At 40.0% G+C, this 25,914-nt stretch overlaps 1 protein-coding gene across 1 annotated transcript in view; it reads left to right on the forward strand.

Annotated features, from left to right (window-relative positions):
• The window catches only part of LOC106095845 (uncharacterized), a 70,753-nt gene extending 45,150 nt beyond the window's left edge, over positions 1 to 25,603 (forward strand). Inside the window, exon 3 of the mRNA XM_013263247.2 lies at positions 21,789 to 25,603. Coding sequence (XP_013118701.2) covers positions 21,789 to 24,951 — 3,163 coding nt within the window. The 3' untranslated portion in view covers positions 24,952 to 25,603. The remainder of the gene's footprint in view (positions 1 to 21,788) is intronic.
• The last annotated feature ends 311 nt before the right edge of the window (positions 25,604 to 25,914 follow it).

Below are 25,914 nucleotides of genomic sequence, written 5' to 3' on the forward strand. Positions count from 1 at the left end.
TACTGATCTCCTGTTTATTGCCTTTCAGTAATAGCCTCGTCTTTCCGCATCTCCCCATAGGATTTTCGTCGGCGTTTGTCACTTACGCCCTTTTCATTGCCCTTTACTCAACTGTGGCCCGCCATCCAAACGATGCGGATCGTGTCATCCTCAGAGATGGCGTTAATCTGTGAACTTCTTACGCTCCATGACTGTTCGTGACCTTACCGTCCTGGTTGTTATTGCGCCGATAGCCAGTTTACTGTCCGTAGGATATTTACACTTCACGTCCTCGCTTCCGCTAAATGCTTAAACAAGCAAATAACGACATTCCTAAACAAATGAAAGTTAAAGTTTAATGTTAAGCGTGACGATTACTATTGTTGGTGTAAATCCCGAAAACAGTCGGAAGCTGGCTATCAGGGAAATAACAACCAGGATGGTAAGGTAACGAACAGTCTAGGAGTATAGGAAGAAGATTAACGCCGGGCCATAGCGGAGTATGGGGAAATTAATGTGTAGACGATAAGGTAGTGAAAGCCAGAAAACTGCCGTCAATAAACTTGGTTAACCCGATTGGCACTTCGGGTCGACGCAGCTCGTATGTAAACGAAACGGTCGGACGTCAAGCGTGAACTTCTTTACTGACAGTAAGCTGGCCATCAGGGAAATAACAACCAGGATGGTAAGGTAATGAATAGTTTTGGAGTGCAGGAAGGAGATTAACGCCGGACCATAGCGAAGTAAGGGGAAATGAAAGTGCAGACGATAAGGTAGTGATGGCCAAAAGACTGCCGTCAATAAACTTGGTTAACCCTAAGCATTTAGGGTTAACCAGTCCGCGTGGGCGACTAATGCGTATGCAAACGAAACGGTCGGAAGGACGACGAAGAATCCTATGGGGGGATCCGGATCGTGAGAAGAAGAGGCGATTACTAAAAGGAAGTAAGAAGGAGGTCAGTATACCTTTCGGTATTGTAACGGGACACAGGACTACGAGTTCACTTATGCAAAATAGGTGCGGCAAGTGATAGCATTTGAGGATGATGATGCGACTTTGGTAGCTTTTCCTATGTCATTGTTCGGCTTTCGTGGTTAACAGACACCGGCACATAGGCGAGGACACAATACCAGACATGAACCAACTTAGGGGCATGGTATGGAAAACAATTGGGGATTTATCTATATTGCAAAAAACTACCAGCTGTTGACGGAAATAGGAGCCATGACCTATATTAAAGAAAACAAAAAAACTTTAACACTTAAAAAAAAAATTTCCCTGTACAAATTAAATGAAAAAAAAGCTACAAAACTACATCTTTTGCTGTATCTCAACGCTGAGAGGTTCTAAATGACAAAAAAGGAGGCTTACCCCGCACTTTGGGCGAAATCTCCGATTTAGTGCCTGAAAACTTGTGGTGCTTAGGGAAATTTTTTTTACTTTGCGAATATTTGTTTTTTAAATGAAAATAGATAAAGCTACAGTAAAAACCCAAACCAAATTTTTTTTCCAATATTTTTTTGTTTTTATTTTCCGATTTAGCTATAACTTTGCAAAATGACTTCTCCTACAACCTCCAACAACTGTGCCAAATATGGTGTGAATCGATCCACAACCTTATATAGCTCCGATATAAACCGACCTCACGATTGTATTCATTGAGCCCCTAGAGCCCCTAGATTAGGCTGAAATTTTGCGTAACGACTTCTTGTACGACCTCCAATATCTGTGCCAAGTATAGTGTGAATCGGTCTATAACCTGCTAAAGCTCCCATATAAACCTATCTCTCAATTTGCATCGTATTATATGAACTTCTAGTCTGACGACTGACATTGTCCCCAAAAAAGGAAATATCTCGTAAAGTTGCAGGTGGACGCATATGATTCACGCTTTTAATTTGGCATTTAGGTATAACTAACAAATATATCTTGACAGGCAAAATAATTTTTTAAAATTCGTACTTTTTAGTACGAAAAAGTACGAAAAGCTTTATCTTGGTCTACGCTCATAGAAAAAAGTTTGCTGAAAATAGCAAACACTGTCTGCTAAATATTAGTAGTTAATTTTGTTGCTATTGTAGCAGTAGTTCTGCTATTGCAGCAGTAGTTCTGCAATTTTAGAGCAGAAGGCTGACTGCTGAAAAGACCATTGTTTGCTGAAAATTACTGCTGCTTGATTATGTAGGGGATGTTAGAAGAAACAAGTAAAAAGGCATTAAGTTCGGCCGGGTCAAACTTTGGATACCCACCGCCTCGGGTGTATATGTAAACCCCCTTTCGGCACAATCTGGTGAAAATTGGATAACTTATGCACCCAAATTCGGGACGGACATTGAGTGGTCTAATAAATATAAGTCACTGTTGAATTTTGTATTTTAAATTTCAGCGAAATCGGATAATAAATAAAGCTTTTATGGGCTTCAGACCCTTTTCGGCAGATCGGTCTATATGGCAGCTATATCTAAATATAGTACGATCTGAACCATATTTGGATCCTGCGTTAAGAGGCCTAAAACTACTCACTGTTTTAAATTTCAGCGAAATCGGTTAAAAAATAAAGCTTTTATGGGCTTCAGACCCTTTATCGGGATCTGAATTATATTTGGGTTAAATGTTGGCAGGCCTAAAACTACTCACTGTTTAAAATTTCAGCAATATCGGATGAAAAATGAGGTTTTTATCGGCATTGGACCCTTTATCGGTAAATCGGTCTATATAGCAGCTACATCCAAACATGGTCCGATTTGGCCCGTTCAAGAACTTAACCAGCGTGCATCAAAGAGACGTATCTGTGCCAAATTTCAGCTCAATATCTCAATTTTTGATGCCTGTAGAGTGATTACAACAGACTGACAGACACACGGACATCGTTAATTCGTCTAAGAATTTTACGACGATCCGAAATATATATACTTTGTAGGGTTGGAAATTGATATTTCGATATGTTGCAAACGGAATGACTCAATGAATATACCCCCTATCCTACGTTGGTGGGTATAAAAATAAAATACAAAATGTGTGTGTATCAGTGGATGTTTATAATCACCACTGAATGTAAACTTTCCATAATCTTTTTTCTTTAAATTAAGATACAAAAGACCATGCCAGTCATGTACACATAAGAAGGGCAATAACAAAAAATGCGAGCGAGCTCAGCCGAAATGTATACCAATGGGAGGATAAGATAGCTTCTTTACAGTAATATTCCACATTTAAAATCATCTCTTCCAAAATTGCCTAATGTAATCAAAACAAGTAGCGGTAAACATAAAACATAGCAGATTTCAGCAGATTTTTGTACTTGAAACCGCAGATTTTGTTTACTGATTTAGCCTACCGAAATGTTTGCTAACACAGCAGCCCTATGTTTGCTGAAACAGGGTAAATGTCTGCTTTCCCATTTTCAGCAGACAAAAACTGCTGTTTTAGCAAACAAATTGGAACCATGTGGTACCTTCTTTACGAATGGAGCTAGAGGTCTGAAATTTGGTATGTAGGCACAACTAGGAAATATATGATGGGTGACTAAATGGCCTATTAAATTCGTACATTTTGGTACCAAAATTGGAATCATTTGGAACTTTTTTTAGAGGTCTAAATTTTAGTTTGTATGTACAGTTAGAAAATAATTGATGGATAACTAAATGATCTGTTAACAATTCGTAAATTTTGGCACCAAAATTGGTACCAGTTGACACGCAATAAGGCGTAAGTTTGTCCTACTACAACATTTGTATGACTTCCCCAGCTAAGAGTTGAGTTAAAAATTATGTGGATTTAATAAAAGACCATTTGCTGTGGCCCACTTAAAAACATTTTTGGGGTCATCATTTAATTTCAGTATGCACTGTGGAATATCGTTCAAAGGGCAGTTTAGTACCGCAATTGGTACTTTTTGGTACAATTTTTGGTAATTGAGCTAGATCTTTAAATACTTTGATACACTATCACAACCTAAATTGGGAGGCCAAATGAGTTTTTGGACTTTTGGACATTTAGGTACTAAAAAGTACCAAACAAGGTACGAAATAGGAGAACTTTGCAAGGGCGAACGGGTAGAGCTAGAACTTCGAAAATGAAGTGTAATGAAGTTTACACTCTAGTTCGACTCAGACTCAGACGACAAAAGTTGGTTTAACCAGACATGCAGAGATGCTGTCAGATCGAAGGATCAGGAAATGGCGCTTGGATAAAAAAGCCAATACTGAACTGCGGCGCAAGCAGGCAAGATCTTCGTATGCCAAAGAGCTTAGGCGCGAAAAATGTCCTTACGAACAGCGCCTACGTACTAAGGTTCTTGCTTCTACACAAGGAGGTCGTTCTTGAAAAGGATAGTTTTTCATCAATGACCCGATTGATAAGGCTAACCTGTTGGCTGATATATTTGCAGGGAACTATTCCATGCCGGATAGCAATAAACCACTCCCCTTTATCGAAAATGTATCTGGCGTCATTCCCCAGATATTTAACTCGTGGAGTTAAGAGGGTTCTGGAGAATCTATGATGTTCTGGGCATGAAAATACAAAGTGATGTCCGTTGGTTTAAACATGTATTTGAAGCATTCAAGTGTTTAGGTTTCCTTAAACGGTGTATAAATAACTTCACTCTGTCTGATCTTCTTAACATCTACACCACTTTCATAAGGCCGAAAATGGGGTACAACTGGAGCTTCAAAATCATCCCTGGAACTACTGGACCGTGTACAGAGGAGAGCGATGCCGTTGATTGAGGACAGTAGGGTATCCAACTCTATTGCCTCCCTTGAACATTGTCGCAATGTGGGTTGTTTGCCGTTGTCGATCGGTACTTTCATGGTGTGTGTTCGTCTAATATTCGTCTTCTAATTCCTGATGTAAGGATGTTTGTCAGGGATACTAGACATTCCAGGAACTCACACCCATTTGTAATTGATTGGCCAGCGAACCGCACAATGCATTATAGAGAGAATTCTTATTTTTCCCGAAACGTTCTTATGTGGCACCGACTTCCGGCTAATTTTTTTACCACCCACTATGACATCCAGAGATTTCAGATAATTGTCAATAAACACTACACCCTCTTCCCCCTTCCAATTTTTAATTTCCATTCGCCAACGCAATGCACTGCATTCATAGGGGACATCCACTACGTGTTGGTTGATAGAAAAAACAAATAAGAGCGTGCTAAGTTCGGCAGGGCCGAATCTTATATTCCCTCCGCCATGGATCGCATTTTTCGAGTTCTATGCGCGGCATCTCTTTTTAGGCAAACAAAGAATATTGAATAAGAACTGTTATGCTATTGGAGCTATATCAAGTTATAGTCCGATTCGGACTATAAATGAATGCTGAACATTGTAGAAGTAATTGTGTAATATTTCAGTTCATTCGGATAAGAATTGCGCCTTGTAGGGGCTCAAGAAGCAAAATCGGGAGATCGGTTTATATGGGAGCTGTATCAAGCTATTCAGAACATATCAAGATCGATTCAGAACATATTAGACACGTATATTGAAGCTCATGAACGAAGCCGTTGTACAAAATTTCTTCTAAATTGCATGAGAATTGTACCCCCTAGAGGCTTAAGAAGTCAAGACCCAAGATCGGTTTATATGGCAGCTATATCAAAACATGGTCCGATTTGGCCCATTTACAATCCCAACCGACCTCCATAACAAAAAGTATTTGTGCAAAATTTCAAGCGCCTAGCTTTACTCCTTCGGAAGTTATCGTGCTTTCGTCAGACGGACGGACATGGCTAGATTGACATAAAATGTCGCGACGATCAAGAATATATATACTTTATGGGGTCTCAGAGGAATATTTCGAGGCGTTACAAATAGATAGGACAGGTGGAGGGTATAAAATTTATTTTTTTTTACAATCTGTCTAATTAAGGACAATAAGCAAATTCAATAACAATTAACAAAGTAATGGAGGTTGCTGCACACCAATCTATACAACAACAAAAATACAATTAAGGTATTAAAAATGTATGTGTATTATTAATAAAATTATATTGCTTCCATGAAAATATTGGAATACATTTTAATTAATTACAATTCATTCAGTTCTCTATGGTAGGCCAAGGATATATTGTAGTAGCGCTTCAGTCTTTTTGCTTCAAAAGTAGCAATGATATCGCCAAAGGGTTGATGTGATCACTCAATCCCTGAAGATAGTTTTCAGTGAGTCGTCTTATTTCTTTCTTTACAGCAAACATATTCAAGTCATCATGGATGGTTCTGTGAGAGACATACCAGGGGGCATTGAGAATCATTCGCTGAGTTTTAGACCTATGTCTCTGCAATATTTCCAGACTAGAATTACTAGCTGTACCCTATAACTGAATTCCATACGTCCATGTAGGTATTACTATGGTCTTGTATAAAAGAAGTATATTTCCAATCTTGATTGAGATTTAGAATCAAGCAACCAATAAAGTCGTTTAGTTTTTATATTGAGATGCTTTCGTTTATTACTAATATGTGTTTGCGATGTTATTCTTCTATCAATGTGAATTCCGAGGTATTTTCCACAAGTGCTTTGAGGTATTGTATTTCCATTTATTGATAGATTGGGACAATCTCCTCTCTTCAAGGTCTTCAAAGTGACATGCATTGATTTTAATGCGTTTATTTTTATTTTCCAATTGTCTAACCATGTTTCGATACAATTTAGTTGATTCTGAGTTAATTGTGCTGCTTTATTCAAACACGAACTGGAATCTAAAATAGCTGTATCGTCCGCATAAATAGCAACGAGAACATTGTTAATCCGAACGCTGGGCCAAGGACGCTTTCATTTCGTGAATGGTTGAGTACTCCGAGTTAACTTTAAAATAAAAATGTCGGTCAATCAAATAGGATTTTAAGACAAGATACAATTGTGTGGGTAGCATTCGTTTTAATTTGTACAATAGGCCATCATGCACCACTCTGTCAAATGCTTTAGCAACGTCTAAAAACACTCCAGAACAATATCTCTTTTCTTATTCTCCAATGTATCTCTTATATGCGAAACAATACGGTGACAATGTTCCCGTGCTGCTAATATTTTTTATTTCCTCGCAAATTTCTTGAGGAGATATATGCTTGATTTGCCAGTCTACTGGACAAGGACTCGTTTCGATAGTATTGACGTTTGTGTGAGGCTGAAATACGTTATTATACAAGTGATCGGCGAATGCATCAGCTTTAATTTTGTCATTCTTGTACCAAGATCCGCGGGAGTCTTAAATTGGAACATTTTTCATTGTAGGTCGTTTCAAATATGTTGTTGCTTTCCAACAACAATGTCTATTATTGCGAGTTACGCCAAGGTTTTTTTAATTTTTTTTGTGGAGTCTTATTGAACATACAGCGATATCGCAGAAATCCAATTGATACAGTGATATCATTTGGATTTCTGTTATTTTGCCATCGTTAGCGTATCCTTATTTTCTCCCTCACCCAAGCATCAATTTCTGTGTTTATATTTTGTTGTATTTTTGACAGCTGGTGTTGATAAAAACCCAGCTTCATGGATAAGATTATTAAAAACTTCAACCGCACTTACAAGTTCCGATGGGGATTTCAGGGATAGATTAAAGTTTAAATTTTCTTCAATCCAATATTTGAAGTAAGAAAAATCCGTGTTGGATGATATGATCCTACATTTCGCAGATGTAGACTGTAAGTTGGTGTTGAAATTGATTATTATTGGGGTATAGTCTGAGCTTAGGTCAATCAAATATTTCAAGAAATTGTCATGGTATTCCTTTGTATACTACAAAATCCAGTAAATCGGGAATTTTCATAGCATCTGTCGGCCAGTATGTAGGTTTCCCAGCATACTTGCATTTGTGTAATTGGATACCCTTGTTTAATCTTGAGCCCCACCAAAGATGCTTGGCGTTGTAGTCCCCACATACAAAAAATCTTGAACCAAGTTTTTTAAAAAAAAAGTCTTTATACTGCTCACGTTTAATAGAGTGTCGAGGAGGGAAAAAAATTGCGCAAACTTTATATCATTTCCGTTGCATTTAACTCTTCAATTTTAACAATAGTTTTGTTAATATCTCTAATATCGTTTACTTCTTTATTAGTCGGTCCTGGCTCAAGATCCACAAAAAACATTGGCAAAGGCACTTTAGTAGTCCTTTGTTTAGCATTAGAAATATTTCTTACTCTATGACCTTTGCTTACAATAAAGTTTTTAATATCAAGAGGTGGTGTTGAAGGATGTAAATTCTGTATGACGACTCTATATGCCCGTTCTTCCTTCAATTGGTAAGTATGGCACTTCACTTTTTAGTCGTCTAAAAATTTTATTAGCGTTATATACAAATCAACGGAGTTAACCATCGTTCATAGATTTGTTATTAAAGTCATTGGATCTTTGGCATTGTCGTTACTTGAAAGGGGAGAAAATTTGTTTGCATTACATACGTATGTACGTGTTTCAAAGTTAATAGAATATCATTTTTTTTGTAAAACACAGTTTTGTTTTATACGAATTCACTCCGGAGAATGCAAATTATGTACGACCGTACGCATTCGCAATCAAATGTAGACTAATATGAAAAATAGTACCCTAAATGGGAGAAACGTATGTTTAGTACCGTATTTGGTACCATTTCGTACTTTCTTTATGGATTGAACTGGAGCTCTGAAATTTAACAAATTGACGACCTTGGCAAAATTTGACTTTTAGCGAGCATCAGGCACGACTGAATTCATTAAACCAAACAAAGCCAAAGATGTCGTGATAGTTCATGCCTAAATTTGTGATAAATGGTCGCACGAAAATGTTCACGAGTAAATTCCATTTTTTTTTGTCAAATTAATTTTTCAATTCACTGTAAACCAAGATATATTCATTTACAGGTAGTGGCAGTTGCCCAAAAACAAAATATTGAGTGCACTATCTGTCAAAATCAGTGATTAGAACAACTTTGATAGTGTGATGTCACTAGTTCGCCCAATTTTTCGTTGTTTGTGTGTGGTTCTTAACTATAGTACGCACACACAACCAAAACTCGTTGATAGATAGTGCACTTCGCGTGAAAAAATTGTACTCAGCTGTTTACGCTACACTATCTGGTATTTATGTCATGCTGTAAACTATAAAAACGGTGGTCGTTCGTCTGCAGCCGAAAAATATCTTCAACGATTTTTTTAAAACCCCAAAAGCGGAAAAATGTGTGGTAAAAAAATTAAAACGTCTTAAACTTTTTTACGTGGCAGGAAGCGCCGATGGCGAACCAGGCCAAGCCTGGTTTTTGAGTTCGCGTTGGAAAATACAACTCAGCAAAATAATTCCACAAAAGCAAATCGTAAAACAATTTGTAACTTTGATGCTTTAAAACACCACTTCATGCACGGCACCGCAGAATGAAGCTCGATTTCAGTCGTCAAAGTTGAAAATTTTTTAACTTTTGGGCGTTGCTTTTGTGGCATTTGTTTGCAGAGTTACATTTTTCAACACGACGCTCAAAAAACAAAGCTCAACTCGCTCATTCTGTTTCGGCCTTTATTCTCGCCACGATTCGACCGTCATAGACTAATATGCTAACCTCTCTGCCATGTTGGCCTCCACTATTGCGATGGCCAAAATCAATGAATTAAAACAGGCCGAATTCCTTCAGTGTAAATACGAAACCCGATTTGAATTTAATAAACTGCCTATAAAATAAGTCGGAGACGAGAAAACGCCCGTTTCGGGTATTATGCTGATTGTATTGCTCCATCCTAATTTCTGTGCAACTTATCCCTTTGGCCACGAAGTATTAACCACTCGTTTACAGTTTTCAATCTAAAGAAAATTTTAAGAATTAATTATTTAAAGTACAAAGTATTTGTTTTGGTAGAGGCAAGTAAAGAGTGAAGAAGAAAGCAATTATTGTTTTAAACGATTTCGCATGAAAAATTACAATTCAGGGTATTTTTTATTCAAAGATTGCCTTCCAAATCTTATCGAGATTCCATATGAGGCGCTTTCCTTCGGCCTTCAGATACAGATGGCATTATACCTTCACAGTTTTTGTCGATTGAGCGCTTAGCAACACAAGCTAGTAGCTGGACATGACGCTCCGTACCTTGAATATGGCAAGGTATTAGTAAGTCTGGAAATGGAGGATCTTCATCATCTACACATTCGTGGTATTGTTGTAAATGCTCATACGGCATTTTCCTGGTAAATGGCTGTTCAAATAACAATACTTTGTCCTCTAAATCGATCATGTGAACGTAATCCGTACAATCAAAATTGATGTTTGGTTTTACAAATTCGCTAAGGTCAGTTTAATCGCATACATTTTCGTGAATACACAATATTTTTTGAACAAAACAAAACAATTTCACTGTGTGCTAAATAGGAGTTATTCAGTATTACGGGATTTGCGATGTTACGTAAGTTGTCTGGTAAATACATGACATACATGGTTTATATGGCAGCTATATCAGGTTATAGACCGATTTCAACCATACTCAGCACAGTTGTTGGAAGTCATAATAAAACACCTTCAGCCAAATCGAACTAGAATTGTGCCCTCTAGAGGCTCAAGGAGTCAAGATCCAAGATCGGTTTATATGGCAGCTATATCAAAACATGGACCGATATAGCCCATTTACGATCCCAATCGACCTACACTAATAAGAAGTATTTGTGCAAAATTTCAAGCGGCTAGCTTTACCCCTTCGAAAGTTAGGTTGTTTTCAACAAACAGACGGACGAACGGACGGACATGGCTAGATCGACTTAAAACGTCATGACGATCAAGAATATATGTACTTTATGGGGTCTTAGATGAGTATTTCGAGGAGTTAGAAACAGAATGACGAAATTAGTATACCCCCTTTTATGGTGGAGGGTATAATTTTTTTATTAGCACTGCACTGTTTATACACAAAACAATTATTTCAAAAACTTACATTTGCACCAGATATGTTACAATGCGCATTTCATTTATGTGTATTTGGCACTATGATCGTTTACATTAATCTAACAAAAATGCTTCAAATGAACTGAAAACAATAGAAGAATAAAAATAAGATATAACATAAATAGAATAAAATAAAGTAAAAAATGATTTTTGTTAGTATTAGCATTGGATTGAAACTCTCAATGGTTTGGCTGATATAGGCCTAAATATAAAAAACGCGAAAAAAAAACTCGAAGTCAAAATCTGGAAGCTAGATTTTTACCGAAGACGTCGTCTGGTGCACTTTTTTGCTCAATACAACCCCAAAAATCTGAAATGCGTAACTCCCAAAAAGATTTTTTCCGCCTCACCATAGTATACGCATTAGGTTAGGTAAAAGTGGCAGTCCTTTACAGGTTCACTTAGACAATTTTATGTCCATACCACCGTAGCCACAGACCATGGCTTCTGGCGGGAATCGAACCCACGACCCCTGCACTGGTAATCCAAACACGCTACCAACTCGGCTTCCGGGTCGCCCCTCTGCACGTAATTTAGAATGACAATAAATATTTTTGCCGTGTTTTATTTACCCATTAAGCGGATTTGCTCGCTTAGTTTGTATGGAGAAATGAGCTATCTCCGATTAGCTAAGCAGATAATCTTATCGCCGTTTATTAAAACATATTGTGTCACCATTCAAACTGAATGACAGTACTAAAAGAGGAAGAACGCCACATGTTTATTCAATGATTAAAGTCTAGAATGCAAAAATTGCTTAGGATTTTAATAAAATCCCATTTATGAACTCCGAGAAACATTTATATAAAATTAAAGTGACTTATTGTGTGTCAGTGCTGCCAACGTTAGGAGTATTTAACGGGAAGAGCTTTTTATTTCTCCCTAAGCTAGCGAATCCGCTAGAGTGGTAAAAAAACGACCCAATTGATAAACTTTTAACAAGTAGAAATTATTTCTGTTGCAACAAGTGCATAAAACACAACAGTGCGCGTCAAATGAAGTGTATGTGGAGGCACACTTTGTGAATATAACTTTGTTTCTAAATTTAAATATTTATCAAGAAGCCTTAGAATAATTTTATTATTTTGTAAAAACCAACTTTGATTACTATTCTGAATAGTTATCACATAGGCTTAGTACAATTTTGACAATGTACTAGAAATTAATTTCCATATCAAGGCGTATTTATAAGGTGGTCGCATCGGCGAATTACTACAACAAAGCATCTCTTTTGTGAACTTGATATGTCAAAGAAGAAACTTCGATTTTTTAAACTTAGGGCATATAATGGCACGCGTCTAGCAACCTTATTCACTATCGGTTTTACTCAGGGAACTAAGGTCTATTGTCTCGACCCCGAAAGATTTAAAAAGCGCAGAAGAACACAGATGGAATTTACATCAATACAATACCAGACATTAAATTGAAGAAGATTACGGGCCAACATGCATGACAAAACGGCCAGGCAGTCTGGAAAAACTCCCACCAACTATATTAGTCAATAATGGCGAATGGAAAATGATTTAGACAGAAAAATAGGTTTTTGTGTAGCCATAATCCTGCGAGAGGGTGTCGCAATTTCAGGCAGTCTCACAATAGGTACTCAACCGTCTATGACTCCTCCTCATCCCCACAAATCAAGCTTAAGTCCGCCATGTGACTAGCGAAAGATCAAAGTCCTGACATTGCAGTGGCTTTTCAGGGCATTCAGTAGTGAAAGGGGCAACTTCATCACATGTAGAAGAGGTCCCCTGAACATACCAAGTTATGTAGTATTGCGGCAGCATACTATATGAACGCTGAACGGCCACGCACCATGATGACAACGTCATCCGCGTAGCCAACAACTTTAACTGTCCTTTTCCAATGACTTGCAAATCCGACAGATATCCCAGAGCCCCTCCTTGTGGCGATTGAGCTCTAAACACAATCTTACTTTTGAACCGTTTCTTAGCATTCACTTGGTAGCTATCTACGGCTACAATAACCTTATGAAAACTATTTAAACCTGCCATCTAGGTGGTTTTATGGGTTGTTGTTGTTGTAGTAGCCACATTTTCATATGGAGTAGGCGATCCTCGTCAGGCTTCTGTAGGTTAGCATGCTCGTTCCGGTCCAAAGGACCGATCACCGCCGGAACAGGGAGGCCATTGGTTATTAAAAGGCGTCAATAACTCGCCTTGTCATATCGAGCATCATAAGCACTCAGTATTTGTGCAAGAGTAGGTGCCGCCCGGCCTCTCACTGAGACTCCCCGCTCGATACCGCTGATTCTCCGTGACTACCGTTGCAGCTACTCCGTATGGAGCATTCCGATATCGGCAGCTAAGCTTCTCGTGACAGCAATGAACACCACACAGATCGGACCTTAGTGTTCCAGACAGTTTTGTGGGTAAAGCCTCAGGAGCTTATTGGAATTTTGAACATTTTTAAACTTCTTTCTTCTTGCTCTGATTGGTCGAAACAAATTTGCTAAAAATTTTAAATGTCAGGGCGAATCAAAATTTGTTCGTCCTGTTTAAAAAAATTTTGACATATCAAGTTCCCAAAAAAGATGCTTTGTTGTAGCAATTCGCCGATGAGGCCACCTTATTAAATACGCCTTGAATCAGAGTAAGAAGAAAGCGGTTTATTAATATTTGAGTGTCAAGCAAGAAAAAACAAATTCAAAAATGTTCAAAATTCCCATTAGCTCCAGAGGCTTTACCCACAAAACCATCAAAATGGCAGGTTTAAATCGTTTTCACTAGGCATTGTAAGTGCAGACCAGGGTAGTTCTGGCTCAATTCCAATTGGGCTGGGATTGTTTCTAACTTCATAGGTGTGTGTTTCGATTGTAAGTGGGGACCACACATTACATGTGTCAAATGCATGATTCTCTGGTGGACATGGGGATTCCTCCTGCATTGAGTTCATACTATTTTGACGGGCAGGATAATTAGCGTACTACTAGCAAAGGGCTCAAATAGAAATGTGGTGATTAGGGTTCAATTACCACAAGGACGGTTTTTGTACCCCTTTTTGAGGCTCTTGCAATACAGGACTTTGACGTCGCACTGGACACAAGACTTACGCATGATTTGTGAGAATGAGGAGGAGTTATAGAGAATGGAAATTGGGGTGGAAGACGCAGGACTATGGCTAAATGAACACCTTTTTTCTTGTCTAAGTTATTTCTAGGCACATAGTCCTCACGCCATTCTTGACTGCAATAGGGCTTGAAATGACAGCTAAGAGGGAACTTCTCCAGCCCCCCTGGCTTCCATTATTGTCATGCATGTTGGCTCCTTTTCATCATTCTAGTGTCTCGCATTGTACTGCCGTAAATTTTGTCTGTGTTCTTCGGCGCTTTTTGAATCTTTTTCGGGGGCGACAAAATGAGCCTAGTTCCCTGAGCGAAGCTGATAACAATTAAGATTATTAGACGCGTACCATTATATTGGGTTGCCCAAAAAGTAATTGCGGATTTTTTAAAAGAAAGTAAATGCATTTTTAATAAAACTTAGAATGAACTTTAATCAAATATACTTTTTTTACACTTTTTTCTAAAGCAAGCTAAAAGTAACAGCTGATAACTGACAGAAGAAAGAATGCAATTACAGAGTCACAAGCTGAGAAAAAATTTGTCAACGCCGACAATATGAAAAATCCGCAATTACTTTTTGGGCAACCCAATATAACCTAATTTTAATAACCATAACAGCAGCAAAACACAAAAATCAATTTAGAGAATACTTATTTTGAAGTCTATATTTTTATAAGGCGAATTCAAACATTAATTGACATATCGGCCACCCTATTGAATACGCCTTGTTGTGTATAATAAAGGCTGACTTTCAAAATGTTATTTGCTTTGTATTCGAACAATGTACGAGGGTTGCCTTTTATATCTCGGGATTAGAAAACAAAAATAATCGAAAATCGCTTTATTGAGTTTCAAAGTATTCCCCATTAAGACTTATACACTTATGCATTTGTTTGAACCAATTGTCGAAGCACTTTTGCCACTCTGATTGAGGTATCTGCAAAACATGAATTCTTAACGCATCAACCGCTCCTTCAGGTGTCCAAATATGTTGACCTCTCATTTTATTTTTTACGTACGGGAATAAAAAGAAGTCATTCGGTGCCAAGTCAGGACTATACGGCGGATGACTCATCCAATCGATGTTTTGTTCAGTTTGTTTGTCCAGTGTTGGAGCAACTTGTGTTGGATTTGGCTCATACAGTCGACTGCTGTTTACTTTCGGAATCATACGCATAAATCCACGATTCATCACCTATCGTAGAGGTGTTTCGAAGCACCGCGATCGTATTTTTGGAGCATTTCTTTCAGCCAATCGACACAAGCCTTTTTTGAGCGATTGACAAATTGTGTGGGATCCAACGCGAATAATTTTTTTGGCGGTCAAATGGTCATGCAATATTGATTGCACTAATGCCTAAGGTTGTCTTAATCTCACGATAGGTCATATGACGGTCTTGAAATATCAGTTGGCGCACAGCATCAATGGTTTTTGGAACAACAACTGATTTTTGGCGACCTTGACGAAACCATACCATCGATAAACACTGGTCCTTGATGGAGCTTCATCGCCAAAAATTGAATTAAGTTCATTGATGCACTGTTGTTAAGTTGATCCACGTCGGAAGTTGTAAAAAATAATCCCACGAAAATTTTCACGATGTAGTTTAATTTTTTGGGCGAGATGAATCTTTTAAGTTACTGTAAACAATACAAAAAGCGTTCATATGTCAAAACGTTCCGAGTACGCATAACCTCAAGCTTTACGATAGAGCTGTCAGGTGGCAGATTGCAAAACAAGGGCTGTCCAATCCCGAAATATAAAAGGCAACCCTCGTATAGCGTTTCAAAATGCCACAATACAAATTTTTGTATCGGTAAAGTATTTTTAGAGTAGCAAAAAAGCAACCAAGCATCAGTTTGATTGTTGATGCTTTAACGCTTTTTTGCTTTAGCACATACCATGGATAACAAAAGACGTGAAAAAATGGCCCGATAACAAATGAAGACATGTTTTGGTAGCATTTTAAATATATTTAACACTTATTCTTTATTTTTGTAGGTTAGGTTAGGTTTAAGTGTGTCAATCTGCCATCAGACTCACTCAGACGTTTTTGTCCATTGTGATACCACAGGATCAGAAGAAGGAAGATGCCCTCTAGTTCCTACCATCCAGATCGTTTTAAAAGCCCAATAACTTGTGAATGTTCACATCCGCTAAATCAGACAGGTTCTCAAAGAAATGAGAATCTAAAGTGGAACTCCTTCTGACTGCTAGTGCGGAACACACACACACACAAGGTGTTCTATAGTCTCTTCTTTTTCGATGTCCTCACAGCTTCTGCAAAGGTCGTTGCTGGCAACCTTCAGTCTGTCAGCATGTTTTCAGATTAGACAGTGACCTGTCATGACGGACACAATTACTGAAGCGCCTGTTCTAGCCAATGACAGCAATGCGGTAGACCTCTTCAAATCTATATTAGGCCACATAGTTTTGGAATGCTCACAGTCCCCTCTTTGTGACCATCTATCATTGGTTGTCCTTCGGGCCTGGTCCTGAAAACTTAACTTACATGTCGCCAGAGGCATACCCACAGATTCCAGTATCCCTGGAATGTGTAGGATAGTTCCTAGTCTCGCAAGCTCGTCCGCTTTTCAATTCAGGTGAATTTGGAACTGTTCAGCCATCTCGTTGAGAGATCTGCGCCAGTCGAGGTCGGTTTTTGTGTTCAGAAATACGTTCTACAGGAATTTAATGGCTGTCTGAGAAGATCGTCGTAATGACATTGATACACACTGCAGTGGTCGGATAACTTTTTCGATATGACTAGTTCTTGATCTTTATAGTACAGCCCAAAGCCCATCTGGTCATTTAGTTAAGTAACTTCTGTTACCATGGATATCGTAGTTCCAATCATTCTATATATTATAGTGGTACAGTACTTTTTATTAAAAAGCGGCTCAGGTAGGGTGTAAGTACCCGCCACAGGACCAATGAGAAAGCTCCCTTAACCTCACGGCAGTGGTCGATGCAATTTGTCTAGCCACAATGTCCAGAGGCATAAGATGTAGCATTAAATTCAGTGCATCAGATGGTGTAGTTCTCAGTGCGGCTGTGATGCACAACTAAGCCATCCTTTGGATCTGGTTTAGTATTGAGCAGTAGGTGGACTTTTGAAGCGCCGTCCACCAGGCCACAACACGATACATTATAGGTCTGACAACTGCAGTATAACCAATGCATGACACACGCTCTAAACCTCAACTTTTGTCAATGGCTCTCTTGCAGAGGTAAAAGTTGCATTTCTTCCCCTTTCCAAAATGTTGGATTTCAAGTTCAATTTCCTGTCCAGCAAAACTACCAGGTATTTTGCGCTTTCTGCAAGTGAAACATGCTCCCCTCCCAAGGAGACAGGTTCCACTGTAGGCAACTTGTATCTCCTGCTGAAAAAGAACTAATTCTGTTTCGCACGGATTTATACCTACACCTTTCGGTAGCCAACTTTGCGGTTGCATGTAGAGCTTCCTTAAGTATATCTCTTAGAGTGCTGGGAAACTTTCCCCTAACCGCAATTGCCACGTCATCAGCATACGCGACCACTTTAGCACCTTTTTCTTCCAGAGACAATAATATGTTGTTAATGGCTATATTCCAAAGTAGAGGAGACAGTACACCTCATTGAGGTGTTCCTCTGCTAACCCATCTTTTTAGATCCACAGATTCCAATCCTGCCGTAATGTAAGTATGTTATTAATAAACATTCTAACGGTAGAGTTGATGCCTCGAAACTCCAACTGCTTCCTGATTGATGTTGGTTTTACATTATTAAATGTCAAGAAATGCTACCATTGTATATTCCTTGAAGCGAGAGAACCCTCTATGTAGCCGACTAGGTTGTGAAGGGCTGTTTCAGTGGACTTGCCTTTTCTATATGCATGCTGCTGCTGCGAAAGTCGATCTCCAGGAATCTTTGCCCTAAGATATGTTTCGATCAAGCTCGAAAGAGTATTCAGCATATAGGATGACAGACTAATAGGACGAAAATCTTTCGCCTTCGTGTGGTAGGATTTTCCTGCTTTCGGAATGAAAATGACCTTCGTGTCCCTCCATCCCACAGTTATATATGACATGCTGATAAAAGCAGAGATCTCCCTTAGCCAGGGAATCAGTCTATCAGACACAGCTTGTAATTAGTACCTCACAAATGTTGCCAGCATTAGAAGGGGAAAGCCACCGCTGAAAATTTTTCTGATGGTCTCGCCAGGATTCGAACCCAGGCGTTCAGCGTCATAGGCGGACATGCTAACCTCTGCGCTACGGTGGCCTCCTCAGACTCGGACACAATTTCCCTTATAGCCTCCGAGGAATGCATACCAGTGACAAGCTCTTCTGACGCCACGTTGTCCGTTGGAGAATTTCCCCGGAAATGTGTATCAATGAGTAATTCTAGTGTTTCCACAATAGACATTGTCCATACATTTTTTGACTTCTGAATATACCCCACCGTAATAGGTCTCGAGGACAGAATCTTCCTTGGTCTAGAGGCCTCAGATATTTCCTTCACGGAGCTGCAGAATTCTACCCAGGATTTGTTCTGAGCCATTCTCAACTCGCCCTTATATTTTTTAGCTCTTTAGATGTCCCAACCGTGTGGTGCTCTTGTGGCTTTTGCTCTGTTGAAGAGTTTCCTGCAGTCCTTCCTTATATCAACCAGCTGTGGGGTCCACCATGGCGGTCGCTGTTTGCCCCTTGGCTTCGGACTAGAACATTTCTGACAAAAGCGAGTCATTCAGGCCCGTCGTGATCCCCTTGACCGTAGTTTCTACTTCATTTTCTGGTCTAGAAGGGATAGACGCGCAGAATTTGTGCCGATATTTATCCCAATCCGCCTTTCTTCTGTTTAGTCGAGGGACCACTTCTGCAGTATTTTCTCCAAGGCTAAAACTAATATAACGATGATCAGAGAAGCTGTGGCCATCCAACACATCCCAGTCTCATATTCTTCCATTTATATCCTCCAATACAAAGGTAATATCTAGTACCTCCTGCCTGTTCCTGGTTATAAAGGTCGGTTTATCCCCTTTATTACAAATTGCCAGATTGCCACTTATAATATATTCGATAAGCAGCTCACCCCTTTCGTTGACATCCGAACTTCCCCATATCTGGTGATGTGCATTAGCATCACTTCCTACAATGATGCTCTTCTTCCCTACAGAAGCGGCTTCAACCAGCGACTTAAGGTTTGAAGGCTGAGTCGTGTGCCATATAAGGCTGGCTACTACTAAATCTTCAGTGCTTAGCAACGGAAGAAGAAAAACATTTCGACTCTTTGCAAGAATACAGGCTCTGTGTCTACCATTCCTCCACACACCCATGGTTCCTGGATAAGAACCACGTCAAATCCCCCTGCCATTAGGAGTACCTTTAGTGCCGCCGAAGCGGTCTTACAATGGTGGAGAATTATCTGTAGAAACCGGACCATAGCAAGGATTCAGAACTTCCACCACTGTTGTGTTAGCCTCGCCTTCTGATTCCACCAGGAGTTCATCCTCACAAGATTCATTAGATCTTGTAATGATGAGCTTCCGTACGCATCCAGGGGCAGGTGAGAAAGCTGTGGAACCTCTCTTCCTCAGGACACTCGAGACTTGCGGTGTGGACGATTCGTCCCTAGATGCTTCACTAGCTGCTGCTGTCGAAGTATTTTCTAAGTTCCGTGCTTCCCCGCTGGCGTACACCATGAGCCCAGTCCAACCGGATGACCCGCCCACATAGGGCTTGTCGAGTCCCGTTACGATGCCATCCCCTCCTATCTCGATTGTGGCAGGGGGATTTTCTGTCTCCTACAGTCCGCCAGACTTTAGCGATGTGTTCGATAGTTCCTCAGGCAAGTGTTCAGTAACAACTGCTGAGTCGTCTCCTGATGCCCCAACCCCACTGCTTCTACAGACCTTCAGCTTCAACTTGTTGAATCCGTAGGATACAACCCCTTTAGACTTGTTGAGGTCTGCGAGACAGTCGGAGTATCGATTCAGGATCTGAGAGAATCCTTAGGATCCAAGCATGCGCCATTGGTCAGGAAGGAATATCTTCCTTCTTGACTAAATCTAGTGCTGCAACTGGCCACAACGAAATATTTCAATCAAGCGTTGATCCCCGAAGGCAATTAGTCTGTATCGCTCCCGATACCAGCCTACATTGTCACAACCCGGATGAGACCCAGAAAATTCCGCAAGGACATCGGAGTATACTGATGACAGTCCACTGACTATCCCACTCCAATAATTCCTAGGTATGCAGCCCTGTTCTTTCCCCTTGTCGACAACTGGCATCACCAAACTGTCCCTAGCGACATTCGCAAAGGTTCTTGGACCCTTCTTACTATTGTTCACCCTAGTTCTTTTAGGCATGGGATACCATCCATGTGACCGCAGCCTTTTGGCTGACTGCGGTGCAGTTTCCGAATCTAGACGTGTAGTCTTTGGGGTAGCCTGTGCAATAAATTCCCGAGCCCAATTTAGGGAGTCTCTCTCCCTTAAATGAGAGTCTTAGGATCATTCGCACCAAGCCTCTCAATAAATTTGAGAGCGATGCGTCTATTATTATTCCAACCTCTTAAAGAGCGTGTCGGTTTACCGGGGAAGGCCGATGGCCTAGGCAAATTATAGGCATGCGAAGAAAGAATAAGTTCGGCCTTGGCCTAAAGACTCCAACCAGGTGTCTTCGTCAAAAGCCCCTGCTGACCAGTAGTCTGTCCGCTAGTGGAGCAGGCGCTCCACCAGTCGAGGTTTCAGTAGCGGACAACATGCTACGGCCTGATACCACCACCGCCGCTGTTGGGTCTTTGGAGTCCATTTAAGCCTACTCCCGGGCTCTAGATCTGTAGCTCCACTGGAAACAGACGCAGATCATAAACTGCCCAATGGATCGCCCTCAGTCGCAGCTATCCTGAGTGACTTAAATTTTTCGTCGAAAAATAATGACCTATTACGAGTTACAGAAAAGTATTTGCGGAGTGAAATAACAAAACGTCCGCTCCTCTCAACGGCTCAAACGAGAATCCTGTGTATTGCAGTCAATAGGTTTCATATCGTACATGTAAACAAAACCCATAGTTGCTTCCTTTCGGTACTTTGCATGCGTACGAAATTTAATTGCCGCAGTTGAACGGTATCCAAACTTTGCATTGATACATTTCGATACATTGATCAGCCAAAGTTAGTTTCGAATTAGTTTTTGTTACGAACACATCTATCCATTCCACATATACAATAGCATTTGATTCAAAAAGGTTTTAATCCTAGACTTAAAATGTAGTTTCTAATTTTATTTGCCCGTTAGGGCAGAAAAAATAGGTTTCTTTCTGAAACAACGTTCTTTTAAGCGATGAAAGTAACTTTAAGGTATTTGGCTATAAAAGACTGTAAAAGTATGGCTTGTGTGCACTTTATTTTGGCATTGTAAGTGGTCTTGTATAACAAAAATCGGTCAAATCCAGTCAAAAAAAGAGATATCTGGTATTTATCTGGTTCGGGCATTAGAAGCACAAGTTTATTCATAGCCAATTTCTTCATAAATTTTCTCATGGGCATCGACAGCTTTCTCGGTAAATTTCGGCCCTATCGGTCGTTAAATATTAGCGGTATATCACTTTTGAAGAACTATATCACTGGACTTTTCGGATGGGTTTCCAATCCAGCTGTTCAGTGTGGTAGCACTGCGCCCCCAATTAAACCTTATCTTATAGAAGCTACTAATATATTTTTTCGATCGATTGAAATTGGATCACCTCGTGGCCATCATTCAAATGACTATAGGCACCCAAAAGTCCAACGAAACTTATTTTTTTATTAATATTATTTTCTTTTTTATGCAGCACGGATGAGGACGCCCGACAGGCAATGATGCATGATCGTGAAGCCATTAATGGCGTACAAGTACGACTTTTACTATCTTCGAGAGCAGAAATGCAGAAGGTCATCGAGACAGCGAGGCAACAATCACTACGCGCTTTGCAAAATTCGAATTTAGTCCCTGCCGCGCCAACTGTCAAAGTAAAACAGCCTGCAATTAGTCAGAAATCTGGAGCGGTCACACAACCCCAACCACCTGTAATAACGACAAACAGTTTACAGTGCATTCTTTCGAGTTCGATAACGGCGGTGACACCCTCATTTCTGGCCTATCAGCAACAAGCTGGTATTTCCTTAATAACTCCTTCGACCAGTGGCAAACCACTGGTCGAACATGATAGCTCCATTTCTAGGGAGCGGAAATCACGTTCGCGCTCACGATCCCATTCCAGAGAACGTACTTCCTTTAGACGTCATCGTGAACGTAGTCGAGAATCTTCGAAGGAACGTGTGCGCGCTTTGCTTAGTCAGAGTCGTAGTCAAAGTCGAAGTCGAAGTCGCTCCAATAGCCGAGAAAGGGCTCGTGATCGTATAAATGATAGATCTAGAACTTCACATCGAGCCAACCAACGCACTTCGTTTGACGCCGACACGAAATCACAGGACGCCAGCAAGGTGTCGTCTTGGGGCTCTCCAATAAGTGTTTACTCGTCATCATCAATTTATAAGCCGTTACACACAATGGACAATCGCTCCAACAGCAGAAACTCTGAGGACAACATTCAAGTCGCAGAAGATATGACCGAGAAGTCTAAATCCTCACTGACCTCAATCAATAATTACAGTTTGAGCAGTCTTCTTAGCCGTTCTAATAATAATAAAAGCTTCGCTTTACAAAATCCTTACACCGCAGCACTCAGCACTGCCTCGAACTCAAACCACCCAAACACTTTAACGACAACTAGTAGTTCCGCAATTCCGGGAATTTTCGTGGAGAAGAAATCGACCGATATAGCAGAATCAACAGAAAACACTTTGTCACAAGAGGCAATAGTTTTTGCTGATACAAATCCCTATGAGAAAATGTACCCCAATCTGTTTGCGCAAGCGGCAACAATTGGCGCTATTGGTCAGAAGAATTTACAAAGTAGGAACAGTCAATCGTCGCCTGTTTCGCCTAGGGACGACGATCCAAATGTGAGGGAGTCCGATCCGCCGAAAACTCGATGCATAAAAATTATGAATATGTGCCCTGGCACTACGTACAGCGACATCCGTAAGTTTTGCGTTGGTCTCTATATACCTCACAATGGCATCAAGATGGTTAACGACAGCAATGGCCTTAGGGTCGGAGTGGCCTATGTACAATTTTCAAAGTACACGTGCGTATCACGGGCTCTCTCACGCAACAACCAACTGCTAAGAAATAGATCAATAGCCATTGAGGCTGTGTCTGAGGAAGAGTTCGAATCAATAACGGATTCGTTTCATCCCGACAATCGCGATAGACCACATTCTGGGAACCGAGGTGACTATCATTCTGAAACAGTTGATAACTATGGTGCTTCTTCTAATCCTTTCAAGCATCGAACAAACAGTGAGCCTTTTAGCGTCTTGTATATAGAAGACATTCCGACGCTAACCACAGAGCAAGACATTATGAAAATGTTTAGTTCATACTCCCTATATGATATTCTTTTGCTTTCGTCACCCGAGAATCGTAGAGAGTTCGTGGCTCACGTTCGTTTCTCACGAGAAGAGGACGCCATGTCGGCCTACGAAGATAGGGCTCACCACCAAATCGGCTATCGTCGTCTAAGAGTGCGGCCCGGTTCCTTGGAGGAAATGGAGAGAGCAAAAGAAAAAATACGACTGGCAAATGAGCAGCTAATGAAAGAAGAGCAGGCCGCAGCAGAAGAAGAAGAAAGGCGCAGAAAGAAGGAAGAGGCCACAAAAAGCAAATCAAAAGAGATAATAAGTCTCGATTTGACACAAAGTGATGGCGAAGAGGATTTTGACGATGCTGCTAACGATGTTGAAGATGCAGACATGGACGGCCCCGACTTCATAAGTGATACCAATAAGTTGATCGAAAATGTTGTGAACATTCAAGAAGACGATGCAAATTACTACGATAGTAGTAGGTATGATACATATAAGGACCATCAGGGTCTCATACCAAAAGACAACGACGACGATAGCCACGGTTATAACAATGAAATTCCCAGTCTTTTCGACTTCGAGACTGGCAAGCTCAAACCAGGAGTAAGAATTAATGACCCACGTCTTAGAAAAGCCCAAAGAGGAGTTGGCAATGCCATTGGCAAAAGTATGGCTGCAGGCGACAACTTCGTTCAAAATATCAATGAAAACCAACCAGTCATGCAACCCATGTCCAATAACACTGAACAAAACTTTGTCATTTTGAAGAACTGTGATTATAATACACGTATAAATGACGTCGCACAACTTTTGATAACGGCCAATTTGGCTCTGAAACACATTGAGCCTCTTCGCAATGAACGCCAATTGCCAACTGGTGAATTTATCGTAGAGTTTCGGCGGACACAGGATGCCGAAATAGCTGTTAATCGCTTCCACAACATTCAATTCATGAATCGCAGCCTAAGAGTTTTTCCAATTACACCACAAGAAATAGCAAACCGCCTCTGCAAGCCATTTTTAGGATACATTCCGGGTGGAAATGGCATAAAAATATCCGATTTAAAAACACTTGCGGCTGCTATGAATGCAGGCAACAACAATGTAATGAACAACTCAGCTCAAGAATGGAATTCAAGAAATAATGCCAACATTTTTGGACGAAATATGGTTAATACAACTAATAACAGATTCGATGCAAACGAGGCAAACTTTTCCAATAATAGCAATTGCAGCATGAATGAGGACAACGACAATAATGGTTTACCTGAACGTTTTTCCCGCCCCGGCTGTGTTCTAGAATTGGAGAATGTCCCTTACAAAGCCCAACTTCAAGATATATTGAATTTTTTCCATGGATTCGATTTAACATCGGAAGATGTTATACGTCGCTTCAATGACAACGGCCAGCCAACCGGTGATGCTCGCGTTGCATTCGATACACCAGAAGCCGCCCGTAAAGCCTTCGATGCGCGGAAACGCAAACAAATATTTAATCGTACAATCTATATGAATATTTTGTAAACCACTTGCATTAGATAAATTCCCAATACCATCGTCTCATCCATTGTAAATATCTTAACGTCTCTTCCATTGTGTTTCTAGTGACCTTTATGCCATTTTAAGGTATATTGGTTGCACGATAAACTAACAACTTCCCTCCCTAGTGTACTGCGGTCGAATTTCATCCGTGAAATTGAAGTTCTCAGCTCAACTAGACAAGCTAAAACATACATAACATAAGATGGAAGAAGTTATACTCATGTATGATGGAAGAAGTGATACTTCAATTGCACATGTCTGAATATTTTTATATACTAAATTTTAAAATGTTGTGAATAAGATATTACTCGCGATATTCGACCCTAGTACCCTTTAAGTGCGGTAGGCAGTTGAGGTGTGAACTCCATTCTCATCGGAAAGGCTTGAGAAAAAAAATAAGCTAAACCTGAATTTGCATTCGTATAGGCTCTCAAAGAAATGTGTATAACTGGCATTTTCGTAGCCATCAATTGATAAAATAATTTGCATCGATTCATCTTTTAATACATTTTCAACTGCCTTACGATACAATACTAAGACATTATTTATTATTTTTACGTTATATCCAATATGCATATGTATGTACAATTTAAGAATTCAATAATTAATAAAATGATAACCATTGAAAACGAAACAGTTGCGCACCATTATTTGCCACATTTTTCAAAAAAAAAAAAAAAACAGCGTTTAACATGCAATAATGGAGTTAGGTTTGCCTGAGGCAAATGGATAATGCGAGAATTCTGGTATTTCTAAGGATGTATGTTGTGGTATCGAGCTCTGAATAACTAATGGTTGAGAAGGTACTGGGTAGCTCGGCAGTGCTGATCTTTGAAGCAATGAGGAGTGCCCCATGCGCGATCTATGGACTTCGCACATGTATGTTGGTTACGTGCTAACGAAGGTAGCCCTTACACTTATTGAGTCTTGAAGCGTGAGGCCGTG

Source organism: Stomoxys calcitrans, chromosome 1 (assembly GCF_963082655.1).
Source record: "Stomoxys calcitrans chromosome 1, idStoCalc2.1, whole genome shotgun sequence".
NCBI classification, from domain to species: Eukaryota; Metazoa; Arthropoda; class Insecta; order Diptera; family Muscidae; genus Stomoxys; species Stomoxys calcitrans.